This window comes from Patagioenas fasciata, chromosome 3 (genome assembly GCF_037038585.1).
Source record: "Patagioenas fasciata isolate bPatFas1 chromosome 3, bPatFas1.hap1, whole genome shotgun sequence".
Taxonomy (NCBI): domain Eukaryota; kingdom Metazoa; phylum Chordata; class Aves; order Columbiformes; family Columbidae; genus Patagioenas; species Patagioenas fasciata.
In genome coordinates this window covers 49,183,247-49,199,365 of record NC_092522.1, presented here as the reverse complement: position 1 = coordinate 49,199,365, position 16,119 = coordinate 49,183,247, and the positions used below count along the sequence as shown (strand labels likewise).

Here is a 16,119-nt window from a genome sequence, read left to right as displayed (position 1 = left end):
GGGAGGTGGGTTTACAAGCACCTCAGAAGTCTGGCTCCTCAAAAAGTGAATCCCTTCATCTCTGAGAGGAAGGAAAGCCATCAGAGAGACGTTCTTTGGGAAGGAAAATCTGTAACTCATTGTTGCTCTAAAATGACACCTGGGAACAACAGTAGCCTTTCCATAACCACAACTGCCAAGCAAAAATGTGCAGGTTGGCTCAAAATTCTGTTTTATATTTTAACATTGGATGGGTAGAAATGAAGTGCTGCAAACCCCAGAACTTGCCCATTTATATGATCTCTACCAATGCTATCTGCTCGTGTAGACTGAGCAGAATATCACAGTAAGAAACCAGAGCGTTGCTTGATTGGGGAGTGCTCTGCTCTCCTCTCTAATCAGCACTGCTACAGCAGCCTTCTCTAGTGCCATCTTCAGTTACAGGTATTTTTATACCAATTGTCTCCTGTTATTTTCCAACAAACACCCTCTGTTAGAGCAGGTGGTGCTGAAGGCAAGGCTGGACCACAGTGGGATCACAGGGGTGCCACTAAGGGCAGTAGGAGAAGACAGCAGGGACAACCCACCCAGCTGCCACAGAAACCCTCTGTGGGGATAATGAATGAGGCAGCTCCCAAATGTAATCCCTGGGACAACACTGAAAGGGGCTGAACTGATGCATCTGCCTAGTTTTCTTTCATCAAAGCATGTAGGTAAGACTTCTTTACGTCCGTTTTTGTATAGGGCACCACGCATGGCTCCGCACGCTGAGAAGGTACACTCAGAAGTAGCTCCTCACTCATTTTTGTAGCTGTTTGTGATGGTAGGCTCAAGAGGGGTGCTATGGCTGTGCCTGTCTTCCCGATAGATAACACTGCCCAGGCTCTGCTCCCTTGCAGCTCTGTAGCTGCCAGCCCCTGAGAGCAGCTGACAGAGCCAAATGGAGCTGCAGAAGCTCTAAAGTGGTTTTAAAGTGGAGCTTAATGGGTTTATGAATGCAGCTGTACAAGGTGTCTGCCTGCAGCACCAGCACAATTGATCTCTTCTGATTGCATTTTCCTGATTTGCAGAGGGGGATCCTGCATTTCCCTGATATACTGCTGTTGTGGGGCGATTACCGTACCTGCAAAGGCTGTGGGGTTGTGAGAGCTGTGGGGCCGGATGGGAATATCCCAGCACTTGTGCAAAGGTCAGGGAGTACTGTGCCCCCTCACTCATCCCAGGGCACCACCAGCTTGCAAAGCCTCAGCCAGTCCATGTAAAAACTGAGACCTGTATTCTGCTCGGTCTGAGCATCGATTAAACTAGACCAGTTTGCTTATGCTAGGTTATTGGGGATTGCATCAGCCTGCTGCACAGGCAAAGGTGCTGTGTGTAACCACCATCCCCTCACCTTAAAGCCACCAACACTTCTGTTACGCTGAGCAGCCTGGGCCAGTGTTTTTCATCTTGCATATCTGTGTCACTGTGGATTCTTTCATTTGTGTCAGTTAATGGAGGCACAAGGCACGGCAAAACATTGTTTGCCTTCATATTAAAAAAAAAAAAAAAAAAGTAGTTCAGTACAACTGCTTCTGAAAATCCGTCAGTGCCCCCGTGTGTTGGAGGGGTGGCTGGAGAGGCAGCCAGAGAGCTGCTGTACAGAGCCCTACTGCGTGTGGCAGAGGGAAAGCAGGTTTGCAGCTCCCCAAAATGGGGCGTTTGCAACTTGCGGGCTGGAGAGTTGAGGCTGGATGAAAGGAATCATGCTGTCTCCTTCCAGAGGGGTGTTGTGGACTGTGCATGGTGGGGTGGCCATGGCACCACAGCAACACTCCTCAACACGTTGCTAGCGCGTTTGCGTCTCTGTGTGGGTGTGCAGGAGGGTGAACTCCTGCTGCCGCGGCTGCCCTGTTTTCTGCATTTATCTCCAAAGCACTTCATTTCCCAAGCGAGCGCGGCTGCCCAGTGCAGGGCTGGATTAGGTAAATCCCGTTCAAGCATCCCCTGGAGATGGTTTTTTTAAAGCAGATTAACACAAAATGTAGAGAGGTCTCTGTTGTTGCAGACACCTTTCCCTCCCTTCAGCAGGCCTCTTGTGCCACACATCATTTTTGTCTTGCAGAAATGGGGCTTAAATCAGCAATTACCCCTGCTGCGGTGTTGCACAAAAAAGGAATTGTTGTTGCAGATGCATGAATTCTGACGCACTACACGTACTCTGCAGATTTAAATATCCCCCGGCAGGAGCAGGGCTGTGTCGCACTGCCTCCTCGGTGGGGAGGCAGGATGGGGTTCCCACCTCAGCTGGTGGGACAGGGCACAGGGCTGCCAGAGCAGGTGGCTGATGGAGGGTCCCCAGTTTTGCAGGCGCTCTCACCCCATTCTGGCCCAGTCACAGCTCACCCTGGTGCAGGGGGGCGGCAGCAGCGCAGGTGCAGGGGAGCTGCTGCATACAGGGGCGCCCTGGGTGCTGGGGCAGAGGGCAAGGGGAGCCCTGTGCCTGACGCTGGGGGCTGATCCCAAAATATGAGGGTGTGGGGGACTATGGTGGGTCCGTGGATTCCCTGACGGAGGGTATGGGAACAGAGATTGGCCTTGAAGATATTAAGGTGTACCCGTGAGAGAGAAGGGAATAAAAGAGCAACACTGATGATAGCGAAATTAGCCAATGAGATGTTACTGTTGCAGCCTGTAACCAATAGCAAAAAGACACTTGAGCTGGTAAAGACTATATAAAACAGTGTTTCTGGCAATAAACGGACACTGCTGTTTGTACTGAAGAACTTGGTCTATGCCGTTTGTCCGTCTCAACCGCAACATGTGTGTGTGTGTGCTGCAGTGCTTCAGTATTTTATTTTACTTTTTAATTTTTATTTTTAAAAAATATATATTTCGTCTTATTTATTTTTTCCGTTCTGCTTCGTTTTGGTTTAATTTGATTCCATTTTATTTCACTCCAATTTCATTCAGGTCACGTCACCGGCCGCTGGGTGGCGCTGTGGCTGATCGGGGCGGCCGTTGCCCCTCTCTGCTCCCCCCCACACACCCCGGTATCCCCGCGTGACGGGGCTGCACGCACTGCCACGCCCGCGAGGCGGTGGCGGTTGGGGAGGGGGGCGGCACCGCGCCGCGATTGGCGCGGGGCGGGCGGGGGCGGGGCCGGGCGCCGCTGTTTGTGTTTAAACGTTGCAGCGGGAGGGGGTGGGCCCCTGTCCTAGCCCCGGGTCTCGGCTCGGGGTCTCGTCATGGTGGTGCCGGCGCGGCGCGTGAAGACGGAGTACATGAAGCGCTTCAAGGAGCCCAAGTGGGAGTCGTGCGGCGCCTGCTACCTGGAGCTGCTGCGGTACCGTCTCAGCCGCCGCCTGCTGGAGCAGGCGCACCGGCCCTGGCTGTGGGACGGCTGGGAGCAGGACAGCGCCGGCGGTAGCGGCGGCGGCAGCACCGCCCGGTCACCCTCGCCGCCGGGCACCGGCAGCTCTGCGGCGGTGCAGGAGGAGGCGGCGGCGCCGCCAGAGCAGAGCGAAGCGGGACGGGCGAGCCCCGGTAGGGAGCGGGGGTAATGGCGGCAGCGGTGGGGGTGTCTCCGGTGAGCTCCGAGGTGTGATGGAGGGTTGCGGTCCGAGCCCCGGCGGGGCTGTGCTGCCCGCTCCTCTGGCTGCGTGCGGCAGGTGCACGGCCTCCCTTGAGCTCGTTATAACGACCCTCGGCGCGGGGGTGTCGGCAGGGCCAGGCCTGGGCGATACGTGGGAGAGAACGGTGGATGTTGCAGGGCCGGCGCTTAGCAAAGTGCGCGTCTGATGCCGCGCTAGGCGGACGGAGAGCTGTGCTGGGCTGCCCGCTGAGTACCCGCCGAACGCGGGGTGCGGGAAAGCCAGAGCAGCGAGGGGCTTGGGGTGAAACCCCCCGTTAGCTGAGGCTCTGAGGCCCCAGTGACACAGAGACTTTCTGGGATGCTCGCTCTTCCTGACAGAAAGCAATACGGTGGCTTAATCAGATGCTTGCTAGGTCTGTGAAGAAGCTGTAGCTATGGCATCAGAGGCGTCTCTTTAAAGAGCCAAGTGATAGCAACTCTCAGCTTGAGTCACAGCCACTTATGTAAACTGTTGCCATGGGAGCCAAGCATCTCTGCCCTTATATAAGCTGGTTCTCTGACAAAAGCAGCAGTGGTGGTGGCAAATTGGACTGTGTCCCAGGGGCTGGCACTTAACACGATTGCTTTCCTGCATCTGCACGTGTAATCTGTCTCAGCGGAACACTTGGTTCTTAATGCTACCTCAGGTTTGATTTTGTGTTTGTTGTGGAGTGCAGACAACTTTGTAGGCCTAAGCAGGTGCAGGGCTGCTGATGTTTTGCTCTTTTCTAGAGTATCTTGCCTTTCGATGTCTCAAGAATTAACTATACAGAGTGGGTAGACAGGTAACAACACTGTCAAGCTCCTCAAGTTGGTATTTTTTTTTTTTATCCCATAGGATATTCTCCCTTACCTATAATGAAAGGAAACTTTATCTGGCAGCCATTGATGGGTGTTTTGCAGTGTATTTTGAATCGTCTGTGCATGTATCTGATGTATCTGTTACACAGTAGCAGTGAAAAACCTTGAGAATTCTTCAGTTAAGCTTTGTGCTCCCTGGAGGTTGTTCTGAGGTTAGAGGTGCTTTTTTGGTGTGAGGAGACTGACTAATCTGTTTCAATGTCCCTTGGGACCTGAGCTTCCCAGAATGATCTGTATTCTGATATTCAAGGCTAAACTTGAGAATACCTTATGCTTCAGCTATGCTGTCATCTGTTCAAGAGGCCTGGTGTTTAAGAGCATGCTAGGGACAGGGGGTTTTGCAGTCCTTGTGGCTGGATGAGCCTGTGTACCCAGCCCCCAGGTGGGGGTGCACACAGCTGCTGGCTGCCAGGGTAACGCACTCCAGCTCCCCAAAGCTGTGCAGTGAAGGAAGCACCCCGTTTAACCAGCATGTAACAAGAGTATTAGTGGGTCTAATCTTGTTTTCCTCAAGGAGGGCTTTGTAGTGCCTGGAGGAAGTTAGACCAGGGAATATGTGTGGAAGAAGTAAGTACATAGCATCTCAGTGAGGAAAAAGCACTAAGGAATTGCGGAAGAGCAGGGAATGGTTGGATGGGAAAAGGTGGTATGTCCTGATGGGCAATCAAAGGGCCTGGCTTCTTGTGAGAGGAGGGAGGAAGCTATTGAAGCAGTGCTTGTAACTTGGCACTTCTGCCTTTTCTGATGCAGTCTGAACACATGCCAATCTTGGTCAGTTGTGGTAGGGACCAGAATTTCATTTGTCTGCACATTGAGCCAGTGGGGTGGAGCAGGTAGTTTGTTACAATCTATTATAGATGGGACTGGCAGTTGCTAAGGTGAGAGGCTTCTGGCCAGGGTACTCTGCTCAGTCCTCGGCCTGCTCCCCTTCCTGACTCTCTTCTGAGAGAAGGTCTGGCTGGAGTTATTTGGTAGCCTGATTCTAGTTGGGTCAGTTTTGGCAGTGGATAAAAGCTTGATAGCTGTGGACGTGCTGCTCATCCAGGCACTTTCTGTGGTCAGTGACAGCACGTGTGACTATACAGTGCATGCAGAGATGTCTTCACCTTACCCCAGTGGTGAAGGGAATGCAGAGCAACAGTGGCCGGTCAATGTATGGAGTTTGGGGCTGTTGTGCCTCTGTAGCTGATGAACTTTGTCGTGGCTGCTGTAAGGGAATACCTGATGTTCTATTAGGCTCTTGCTATTTTACACTTATAATGGAAGGAAAATATGTACCTGACATGCATTTATTTGCCAAGTAGCTTAAGATAAATGTTTTTCTAAGTTCTGCCAGTATTTAAGAGTTGTGCAAGACATTAGCAAATGGACTGAAAATAACTCTGCTTAGGCAGCTGGATTAAGTGGAAATTTATTGTATATTAATGTGTACACTAACATGTAAGCAAGCAACTCATTCAGTATTGGACAATTATAAGGATGTATTTTTCTTTTGCCTAGCAGCTGGCTAATTAAAACATGTGGAGGAGATAACATAGAAACTACCACTCTGTGAGTCTTCCATTATTAAACTGCTTTTCTTCTGGAAGAACTTAATTACACTGAAGTGCTGTGGGAGTAGCTGAGTGTGTTCATGTTGATGACATCTCTTTGTCTTCTAAATCTGACATCCGCCCACATGCTGCAGCACCCTGGCTGTTACCTGGCTAGTTCTGCTTCCCTCTGTTTTGTGGGGAACCTGATTTCTGGCTGAGTGATATCTACTAGACATGGGGCCAAGTACCTTTGGCTGGCACTAATGTTGCATAGTATCTGAGGTAAAGCAAATTGGTAATGGTGTATGTGGTCACAGTTTCTTCTTTACCTCATTAATATAAGCCTGTGTGTGTCCACAATGTGGTTTGTAAATGCTTCTGGTGTGTGTAGAGTAAGCTGATGTATGCAGCTTGACTTTAAGGTTTAGTGATGTTGGTCTAAAGTACTTCCAATGTGAACACCTGAGGGAACACATAGGACAAATGTTTTGTCGCTGTATCTCACACTTAAGCTATTGCTGAGTAATAAATACTAAGGTATGCTTGGTGGCAACTTTGGGTTAATTCCTTCTGGCTCTTCACTTGCAGCAACTATTTGAGGCCTGTTCTGTAGAAAGTACTCAGGCATAGATGTGCTTTAAACATAAGCCAACAAAATCTTGACCTAAATCAAATGGTCTAGTTGACATGTCCTCAAAACTGTCAACAGAACCCAGTGGGCTGGTAAGTAAAAGACAGGAGCTCTTGGCAGCAGTGCTGTTGTCAGACCTGTTGCTTGTGAAACAATGCTGCTGCACACACACACATGCAGGATGATGGCATCTTTCAATCCTTATTGGCATTTTGCCTTCAGTGTTTTTGTGCAGAGGTTTTAAATGATAGCAGTTATGAGCTGGTATCAAACCAGTTGCCACACAGTAGTTGGAAAGTGACTGATCTGGATTAGTGCAACTCAGCAGAAGATCCAATTTCAAGCGTATTCCCTAATCTTGTCTGCCATGGTGTTGCAGATGTATTTGCTGGCCCAGAAACATGAGGAGTAGCTTGTGGTGGGGGAAGAAGGCAACAGTGTCAGTTTAGAGGTTAACAGTACTGTGATTCAAAGTTGCTCCAATTTTTTTGGTTGGAAAAAAAAGCTTTGCTATCAAATCAAGCCAGATATTGCTTTCTGAACCCTGCTGCAGATTAAGCTTTTGTGAATCTAAAACTCTGGACTGCTGTGTTGCTGATAGTTCTGATACTGCCTCATATGAGATCTGTCTTGATGCAATGATGTTGCAGTCTGTTTCAACTATAACAACTGGTTTGTACCCACAACTGAGTATATGCCGCTTCCAGATGCTGGGGAGACCTGCCCTGTTTGGGTTTTTTGCTAAAGCAGTGAACTCTGAGTTCTGCCCATGGCAATTTAAGCACAAAGTGCTCCTCCTAAACCTGAGGTAGTGCTGTGAGGATCAAGCATCTCCATATAGATATAATACTGTTGATCCGAAGGACCTATGGGCCTAATCAGAAGGTTGTTGATACTTCTGTCATAGCAAGAATGGGAGTCCAGTCTGCCCTGTAGAGCATGCAGTACTGTGGGAGAGGGAGAAGCTCTGCTTGAGCCCTAGAGGGTTGCTGTTGGACAAGCTGGGTGATGTAGCAGGGTTTAAATGAGTTCTTCTGGGTAGGAGCTTTTGACAGCCATGGTGGGGGGGGCTGGCAGCCTTGTTCTGCTTGCTAAGCACTTAATCCCCTCCTGTCCAGTGTACTCTGCTTAGCATCCATGGTGTAGTTTTAAATGTTCTTGCTTTTCCCCCTTCTCCTGTCTAATCCCTGTAATGCTGCAGCCAGTCAATTCTGAGTTTCCTGTGTCTGCTGGAGCTGGCACACTGCATGGAAGGAGGAGGTGGGTGCATGTTCCTGGTGGTTTGGGGCTCCCTGAGCAGCTGGGTCTGACTCCTTCCCTGCTGTAAATTGCTACTTTTCTACCTTCCTGTGAAAAGGGGTGCCTAACAAAATGGCTTGGATATAAACTGTAGTTTTAAATAAAAGGTTTAAATAGCTGTTAAAGATATCTGCCTTGTGCCTTCACCAACTTAGCTCTGCATAGATGTTTTGTAGGAGTGAATTCACTGAAATACCTGCTCTAATAGCAGAGGCTGATAAGGTGCTGTAGTATGCTCTGGCATACAGCATTTACTGTAAGCCTTTGCACAGGACTCTGTGTGCCATTTACCCATATGTTTTTATTGCTATTTTGGGACAAGCTGGCTCAATCATTTCTGCACCAGCTGGAACTATATCCTAGTGCAGCATCCCCAGGCATGGCTGTTGCCTTGAAGGTAGTATCTTAAAGCTAGAATATACCTGCAATTGCAGAGTCCCTACTTCCCTGTATTTTTAAGTCTCTAAGTGCCATCTCTGCTGCTTATGAACTGTGTTGCTCCTTTTTCCTTTGCAGACAAGGAATATGCAGTTTCCCTTGAAAGAAACATGGCACAGCTTCCCAAAATAAAAGCTCTCCCATTTCAGAATTGACAGCAATGTTTTATTTTCTCAAAACAGTGCTTTCTTCTGATAATGTACCTAGCCAGCCCCTTCTTAGGAGTGAATAATGTTTTGTAAGAGGATAGTTCTGTGCTGCTTGTTGCAGCTGTGATGAATGAGCTGCCTTGTTAGAGGTGAAGCTGTGTGTCCCAGAGCCCAGGACATTATGAAAGCAGGTCTTTTACCACACTGAGGTCACCGCTGCTTTTTATCTAGCCTTGGCTATAATGCCTGTGTGCCCAATATCTAGAAATGTAAAATTCATCTGGCCACTTCTTGTTCTAATTCTGTCACTACTTTCATCTTGACTACTCTTTCTGGTGGTTTTGTGTGGACACTCAACTGAATTATTAATGAATGTCTTCAAATACTTTAACATTGCTGCCTACTATTAACCAAATACTCAGCTGTACTGCAGTATCAAGCTGAATGTTTGAAAGATGTGTGTATAGGCTGCCCCGAACAGGGCCGAGCACCAGGGCCTCTGTGCTGGCTGGCAGTAAGTAGAAAATGTGCTGCAAGACTAATGACTAGCAAGAGAGCACAAGGCTTACCTTTTGGGGATGCTGGGGCATGTGGCAAGTCTTCATCTCTTCACCCTACAAGCACAAAGTGAGTGCAAGAGGAAATGGATGCTTAACCACTGTGCCAGGCAGATAACTTCCATTTCATCAGAGCCAGATAGATGCAGGAGCAAATTTCAAGCAGTGTTGGATTGGGCATTTACTTGCTTGACTAGCTGAATCATAGCAATTAGCAAGAATGATTGCTATTTTTAATAAAGGCACTTAGGTAAAATTTGTTCTAGTTGTTTGTGGTCAACCTCTCAATGTGTAAGCAAGCCTTAAACTAGATGAACAACTATACCGGTGGAGGAATTCCCTCTGTACGTAGCAGTGTATGCTGGTGGTGGCTGAAAGTGCTGGGACTTGGAACAAGAGTTAGTTTGCAGCTTGTCCCTATCACAAGCAGAAATAGATGGTGTGGCAGAAGACATGCAATTTCAGCATGTTTGTCAGCACAGCTTGAATGTATTGCTGTGTGTGTCTTGCAGAAGGCAGCATCTAGTGCTCAAAGGTGGATACTTCAATGGAGTCAGTAGTGGACTGCTATGCTGTTAGGTTAGTAAAAACTTTAGTTACCCTTTAAATAAAAGGCATGGTTTCCCTAAAAGTCACAGAGACTTCAGATCATAATGTCTGCTTGTGCCCACAATGTTGAGAGGTCATGTTCAATGTCTAGCATATACCTCTAATTTGTCCACACTACTGCTAAAGATTTGCAGGATGGAGAATTAAGAGGCTTCTGTGTATTTACTCTTTTTCCCGAAGTCATATTTCACTAACCTACTGTAAACAGTATATTTTATTACAATTATAGAATCATTTAGGTGGGCAAATACCTTTAAGGTTGAGTTCAACTGTTAACATGCCAAGTTCAGCACTGAACCATGTCCTTAAGCACCACATCTACCATACATATCTTTTTAACCACCTCCATGGATGGTGATTCAACCACTTCTCTGGGCAGCCTGTTCCAATGCCTGACAACTGTTTCAGTGAAGAATTTTTTCATAATATCAAATTTAAACCTCTCCTGGGGTAACTTGAGACCATTTCCTCTCATCACTTGCTACGTGGGAGAAAAGACCAACACCCTCTGTGCTACAACCTCCTTTCAGGTAGTTGTAGACAGTGATAAGGTCTTCCCTCAGCCTCCTTTTCTCCAGGCTTAACAACCCCAGTTCCCTCAGCTGCTCCTCATCAGACTTGTGTTCCAGACCCTTCACCAGCTTTGTTGTTGTTCTTTGGACATGCTTCAGCACATCACTGTCTCTCTTGTAGTGAGGGGCCCAAAACTGAACATGGTATTTGAGGTGCAGCATCACCAGTGCCAAGTACAGGGGGACGATCACTTCCCCAGTCCTGCTTGCCACACTATTTGTGATAAAGTCAGGATGCTGTTGACCTTTTTGGCCACCTGGGCACACTGCTGGCTCATGTTCAACCAGCTATCAATCAACACCCCCCAGATCCCTCTCTGCCAGGCAGCTTTCCAGTCACTCTTCCCTGAGCCTGTAGTGTTGCCTCGTGGTGTTGTGACCCAAGTGCAGGACCTGTCACCTGGCCTTGTTAAACCTTATGCAATTGGCCTCGGCCCATTGATCCAGCCAGTCCAGATCCCTCTGTAAAGCCTTCCCACCCACCAGGAGATCAACACTCCTGTGCAACTTGATGTCATCTGCAAACTTACTGTGGGTACATTTGATGATCTTGTATAGATCATTGATAAGGACATTAGATTAGTCTAACACAATAGTTTGAGATCTCTTCTCACCAGTTTGTAATACCTTGCAGATCACAAAGGTGGGAAAAAAAATCTTTTGCTGTTCTTTTGCTGTCAGTAACATGGGCATTTACTTTACTATATTTAATGATGTAAAACAGACTTGTTCAAAACAACTTGTTGTAAGGCATGACTTTCTTACCAGCCTTTCTCTTAGATTTATGAAGTCTTGTGGTGTTATACCAGATATTGGCTTCTTCATCTGAAGTCTAAGACACAAATTTTTGTATGATATATAAGAACTATGCAGGAAATATCAAGAACTCCTAGCTATGAGGCACCATGAAAACAGGAAAACTAGTTCTTTCTTAGCTCTATAATACAAGAAGATTGGATCTTGTGGGAACAGTTGTTTTCCTGTGGTTTTATTGTTTAATGTCTTTTATAATGCTGATTCAGCTTTCAGTGTTGATCTACATCTGCAAATTGACAATGATACAGACTTTAAATTCTCCCTCACAAACCCTACTCTACATAGCCAATGCCTGGAGGACAAATGGTGGACCCTTGTTCCGCAAGGCTTAAAAAGCATATGTGGGGGCAATGAGCCTCTGAGAATGTTGCCTGTAAAGCGTGGTACTTTAAACGTAAAACATACTTCACAGAAAAGATAGCAAGGGTGATGTCCATCACTTTGTAAGGCTTTGCCTTCCATAACAGAGTATGTGTAAATGGGGAGCTTGAAAATGAATCACTCTCTTCTTTCAGGGGAGGTTATAATCTGAGGGATTGCACATTGCATGTACTCTTATCAGACTTCATCTCTGACTGGCTGGCAGCATCTACATGGCATTCAGCAGTCCATCTGTTTGCTGTCTGAAAGGTGGAAGACAGAAGATCACTGGAAACAGTCCTTAAAATACTATCTGGAGCTACTGGTTATCTATAGTCTCACTAGTGAAAGGCACATTTAAGTATATGAAAACTGATGTCCAGAGGGATGGGCTTAGAAATATTGTAGTCACTAATGAAAGAATGAAGGCGTTAAATCAAGGTATACATCTGTTGCTAAGGAAGTAATGACTTCCTCCATTTCTGAAAAAAGCACAGTTTCAATGATGCAACAAGAGAGGCTGTGCAAATTGGACATTAATATGTTGTCATTGGGAGCTTAAAGCATAACTTCATTTTTTTTTTTTCTTTAGAGAAGGAAAGAGAAGATCAAGAAAAGCAGCAGAGGGAAGAGCAAGAAAAAGCTGTAGAACACACTTCTGTAAAGGAAGCAGACAAAACCAGCCGTACAGGACGACGTCCTAGTCGAAGTGCCTTGTCCAGTCATAATGATCGAAGATCAGCCAAAAGTCCTCAGAAGACAGATGCACCAAAGGAGAATAAACATCCATTTGCTCTGTATGGGTGGGGAGAAAGACAGACAGATACTGGAAGCCAGAAAACTCACAATGTCTGTGCTTCTGCTTCAGCAAATGAAGTAAGTAAAAGCTTCTGTTCCTTTGAAGGGCAGCGACTACTTTGTGCCTAGATAAGAGATACGTCTAATATCTGGGTAAAACTCGGGGATGCCTGGAGATACTAGCAAAAAATTCTGGGGAAAAAAATCAAATCAAAAACAAATGGAAGACATCAAAACTTTATAGCAATAAACCTGAAGAGGTTTGACACATCCAAATCAAATAGTTCTTAACTGTTAATTGGTTTTGAAACTCCCACATTTGACTAATACTTGCAAGTTCTGATTGAAACTTGGCAATCTTGTTTCTGGCTGTTACAGTGCTACCAGAAAAACTGGCTGTTATAAATGTATTTCTGCATTCTCAACTTCATGAAAACAAGAGAAAAGCAGCAGGCAGTTAGCACGAGGCGTCCTACAGCAGGCAGGTATATAAACACAGGGGTAGTGCTTGTGCTGTGAAAGAATGACTTTTGCTGGGGTGCTGCCCAGGAGCAGGAGCCTTCCTGAGAAAGTATGAATGCTTTGCTGCTAAAATGTCTGTCTAGCAGCCTGTTTCAGCAGGTTGCTGGCAGCAGAATGGTCTGTCGGATGGGTGATGGATTGCAGGGTTGATATAAATAGCACAAATAAAATTCATATGGTCATGGATGGCACCAGGATTCTGCTGTAGTGGGGTCTGTTTCCTGTCTTAACAAGAAACACTAAGGTTTGAGTGTTACAACAGATCCATTTATTTCTTCTCTATAACTCTCCTAGGCTGGTAAAACATCTTAAAGACAAGATGTTGGCAAGGCTACGTTATCTTACTACTAATGTAGAGTCTATTACCCAAGATATCTGAAGATTAAGGTGGGTGGTGCTCTTGATGTATGAGAGAGAGCTGATTTCTGATGGGCTGTTTTGGAAGGTGTTTGAAGCACGGTCTTCATGGACAGCTCAACCTTTTGAGGGAAGTGAGGAACCTGGGCCTTGCAGCTCTTGAAAGAAGCTGCCCTTCCTGACAATGGACACCATTACTGGATTGATAAGCTTTCGTCAGTAGTGGAAATAGTTGACTGGTGCTTTATGTTGAAGCCTAGGAGAGGATGATGCCTGACTTGAGCAGAGATACTTATACTTGCTAAGATTTCTGACTTTTTAATGCTAGAAATAGTTACAGAACCTGTATGATCAGCTCTTGAGTTTGGAGTGAATGGGCAGGATACTTCTGAAACATTGCAGTTACATAGTGCTTTGTCACTCAGCATTTTTCTTTAAATGGGAACTGACTACTTGCTGCCTAGCTAGGTCACTTTTCTTGAATGTTTGAAAGGTGTTACTTTCCCCTGAGATAGAAAATAGTTTTAAATCTGGAGATAGAAGCAAGCAAACATAGAAACTGGCCTTTAAGATCAAATTTTGGGAAAATATGATAATTTATTAATATAAACATGTATGTAGGTGTGCCTGCAGCATGTTGTCAAAACTTAAGTTCTTCAGTCTCTAGTAAGGTGTCTCTAGGGATTGGTCTTACTACTGTGGCTTAGGTTTTAAGGGTACTTGGGTATACTGAGGGATGTTTAAGAATTTAACATGGTAGAAATAGCAGAATTGAGGTTTTTAGAACAGTAAGATTGAGAAACATTTAAGACTTTCGGGATCATTTAATAGTGTGAAGTGAGAAAGATAATGCAGAACAAAATTTGAGACATTTTCATAAAAAAAAATCTGTGCTTGTCTTCTGTTATTGGTACAAATCACAAAAGAAAATGTAATCTTGCTAGCAAACGCTATTTCTTCAGGATGGCGATTGAGACAAAGTTATCCTCAACTCACCTGTAGACTGTTTTCCTGCTGTAATACTGACTCTGGTCTTCTAGATTCACGAATCTGCTCTACGAGCAAAGAACAGGAGACAAGTGGAGAAACGGAAGCTCTCTCAGAGACGAGTACAATCAGCAGAAGCAGAGAAATCTTGGCGAATAAAACCCTCCCCACCAGATAATCCTTGGATGACAGAGTATATGAGATGCTACTCAGCAAGAGCTCGGTGAATTTGGATTCCCTTACACACCTTCAAAGAAAGTTACGCATATCAGGACACTGGTGCAAGGAACCAAACTACTTATGCAAGGTTTTTATAGGGAGTTTCCAGCTCTTAAAATATTTATTACACTATTTTTATCTTGGCTACCTACCTCACAGTGGGGTGTGTTGTTGGAGCCATAACATTTGGAGAGGCTTTTAGATATAGCTACCCAAACTTACAAGCAATTCCCCTTTTGGGAGTTTTTCTAATGCTTCAGTTGACCTGTTTTGGGGGTGGGAAGCAGGAACCTTAGCATACAGGGAGTCAAAGCCAACACTTCTTTGATCTTGGGTACAAATAATCTGTAGTCCCTTATTTTGAAAGTCCAAGTCATGGGGAGGTGGTGATAGGGAAGACTTTAAAGGTGTGAAGGAGGTGCCTTTGCATTTATAATAGTATTTGATTTAATACTTCTACCAAAATAAGTACATTAAGACAGGCAACAGGAAAGCCAGTGGGTCTGGTAAGCAGCACTAACAAATGTAGATACTTTAGGCAGGCAAATACCAAGTGTTATCTGTATGTAGAAACTTTCAGAAAACCTTGTTTGATTAGTGAATCTGCTGATGCTAACTTTTACTGCTGTTTCTAGCATCATTAGAATAAACTACTAATATTCAGGGCAAGAAACAGCTACAGGATTGTTTTGCTGTTGCTGTGCCTGTTGTACCAAATAACTGATATAGACAATCATTACCTGATAGCTGCTGCTCAATAAGCAGTTGCTCATTGTACCACTGTATTAAGATTGTGGCCACACTTGCTCTATGCTTAATTATGTAAATGTGTTTATGAAGGAGAGGGCTGGCTCCTGTCTCATGAAGTCTGCTTTTAACACTGAAGAATATCTGTTATGCTCAGTGGAAGTCAGAGTGCAATAAGCGTTCTGTTTGGTGGTATTGCACAAATATACTGTTAAAGGTTCTAAACTTGAACATCATGTTGATAAAACTTTTAGATTGAATTCTGAGCAGCTTTCTGCCTCTCAAAATTGGTGCAAACCCCTCACTAGAGAGAGGTGAGGCCGGGGGAATGAGGAGAGGGGTCCTCTTTGGTAAACAAGAACATATAATGGAGTTTGAGCACTCGCTTTGTAGGTCCTACTTCTACATAATAAGACAGTCATTGTGTGTGATATCCTTCGTGTTTTTTCCCTTAAGCTGCTGTAAATTATTTTTTTTCAGTTTGATAACTAAGCTTTAGGCAGATTATTGCCATAGTTGTGAGCTTCAAAGTTTTGTTCAGGTGGCGTTATGTGTTAGTTACACATGTGGGTTATCTCAGTTTAATTGTTTTGAAGCTTGTGTTTTACAGACTGGACACCTTCTCACAGAAGCACACTTGCACTTCTGCAGCAGAAATCTGCACTAGTCTTAGCTGCATTCCATGGTCTCAGTGAGTAAGCAGGATTCTAGAGTTACTACTGCAACAGAGTTACATGCTTGGTGGAAAGTTTGTGCTACTGAAAGTAATCATGCAAAGGGACCAAGCACTGCTGCCTCCTAGCGTTAATTACATTACACCAGTAAGGGTTTCAATCTTACTAAAATGTCCTAGAATTCATGAAATTATAATCTGATTTTTACCTGCCTTTTAAGTATAAAGCTCTAGAAATACAGACAATGCTTGCTCAGGCTACCTACTTGCAGAGATCTTGCAGCTTTTAAGTTGGGGAATGCAAAGTATTGTCAAGTATGTTTTATACACAGCAAAATTACTGTATTCCAACTTTTTAGTAGACTACAGGCTAGAATGTCCTAAAACTTTAGAACAG

General features: G+C 45.4%; 1 protein-coding gene across 1 annotated transcript; it reads left to right on the top strand.

The window, feature by feature from the left end:
- The first annotated feature begins 3,138 nt into the window (after positions 1 to 3,138).
- CCSAP (centriole, cilia and spindle associated protein) lies at positions 3,139 to 15,879 on the top strand. Its single transcript, XM_065834996.2, has 3 exons — positions 3,139 to 3,504; positions 12,012 to 12,295; positions 14,137 to 15,879. The coding sequence occupies exons 1-3, from the start codon at positions 3,207 to 3,209 to the stop codon at positions 14,308 to 14,310; spliced, it is 756 nt and encodes a 251-aa protein (XP_065691068.2). The 5' UTR covers positions 3,139 to 3,206; the 3' UTR covers positions 14,311 to 15,879.
- Positions 15,880 to 16,119: the final 240 nt, after the last annotated feature.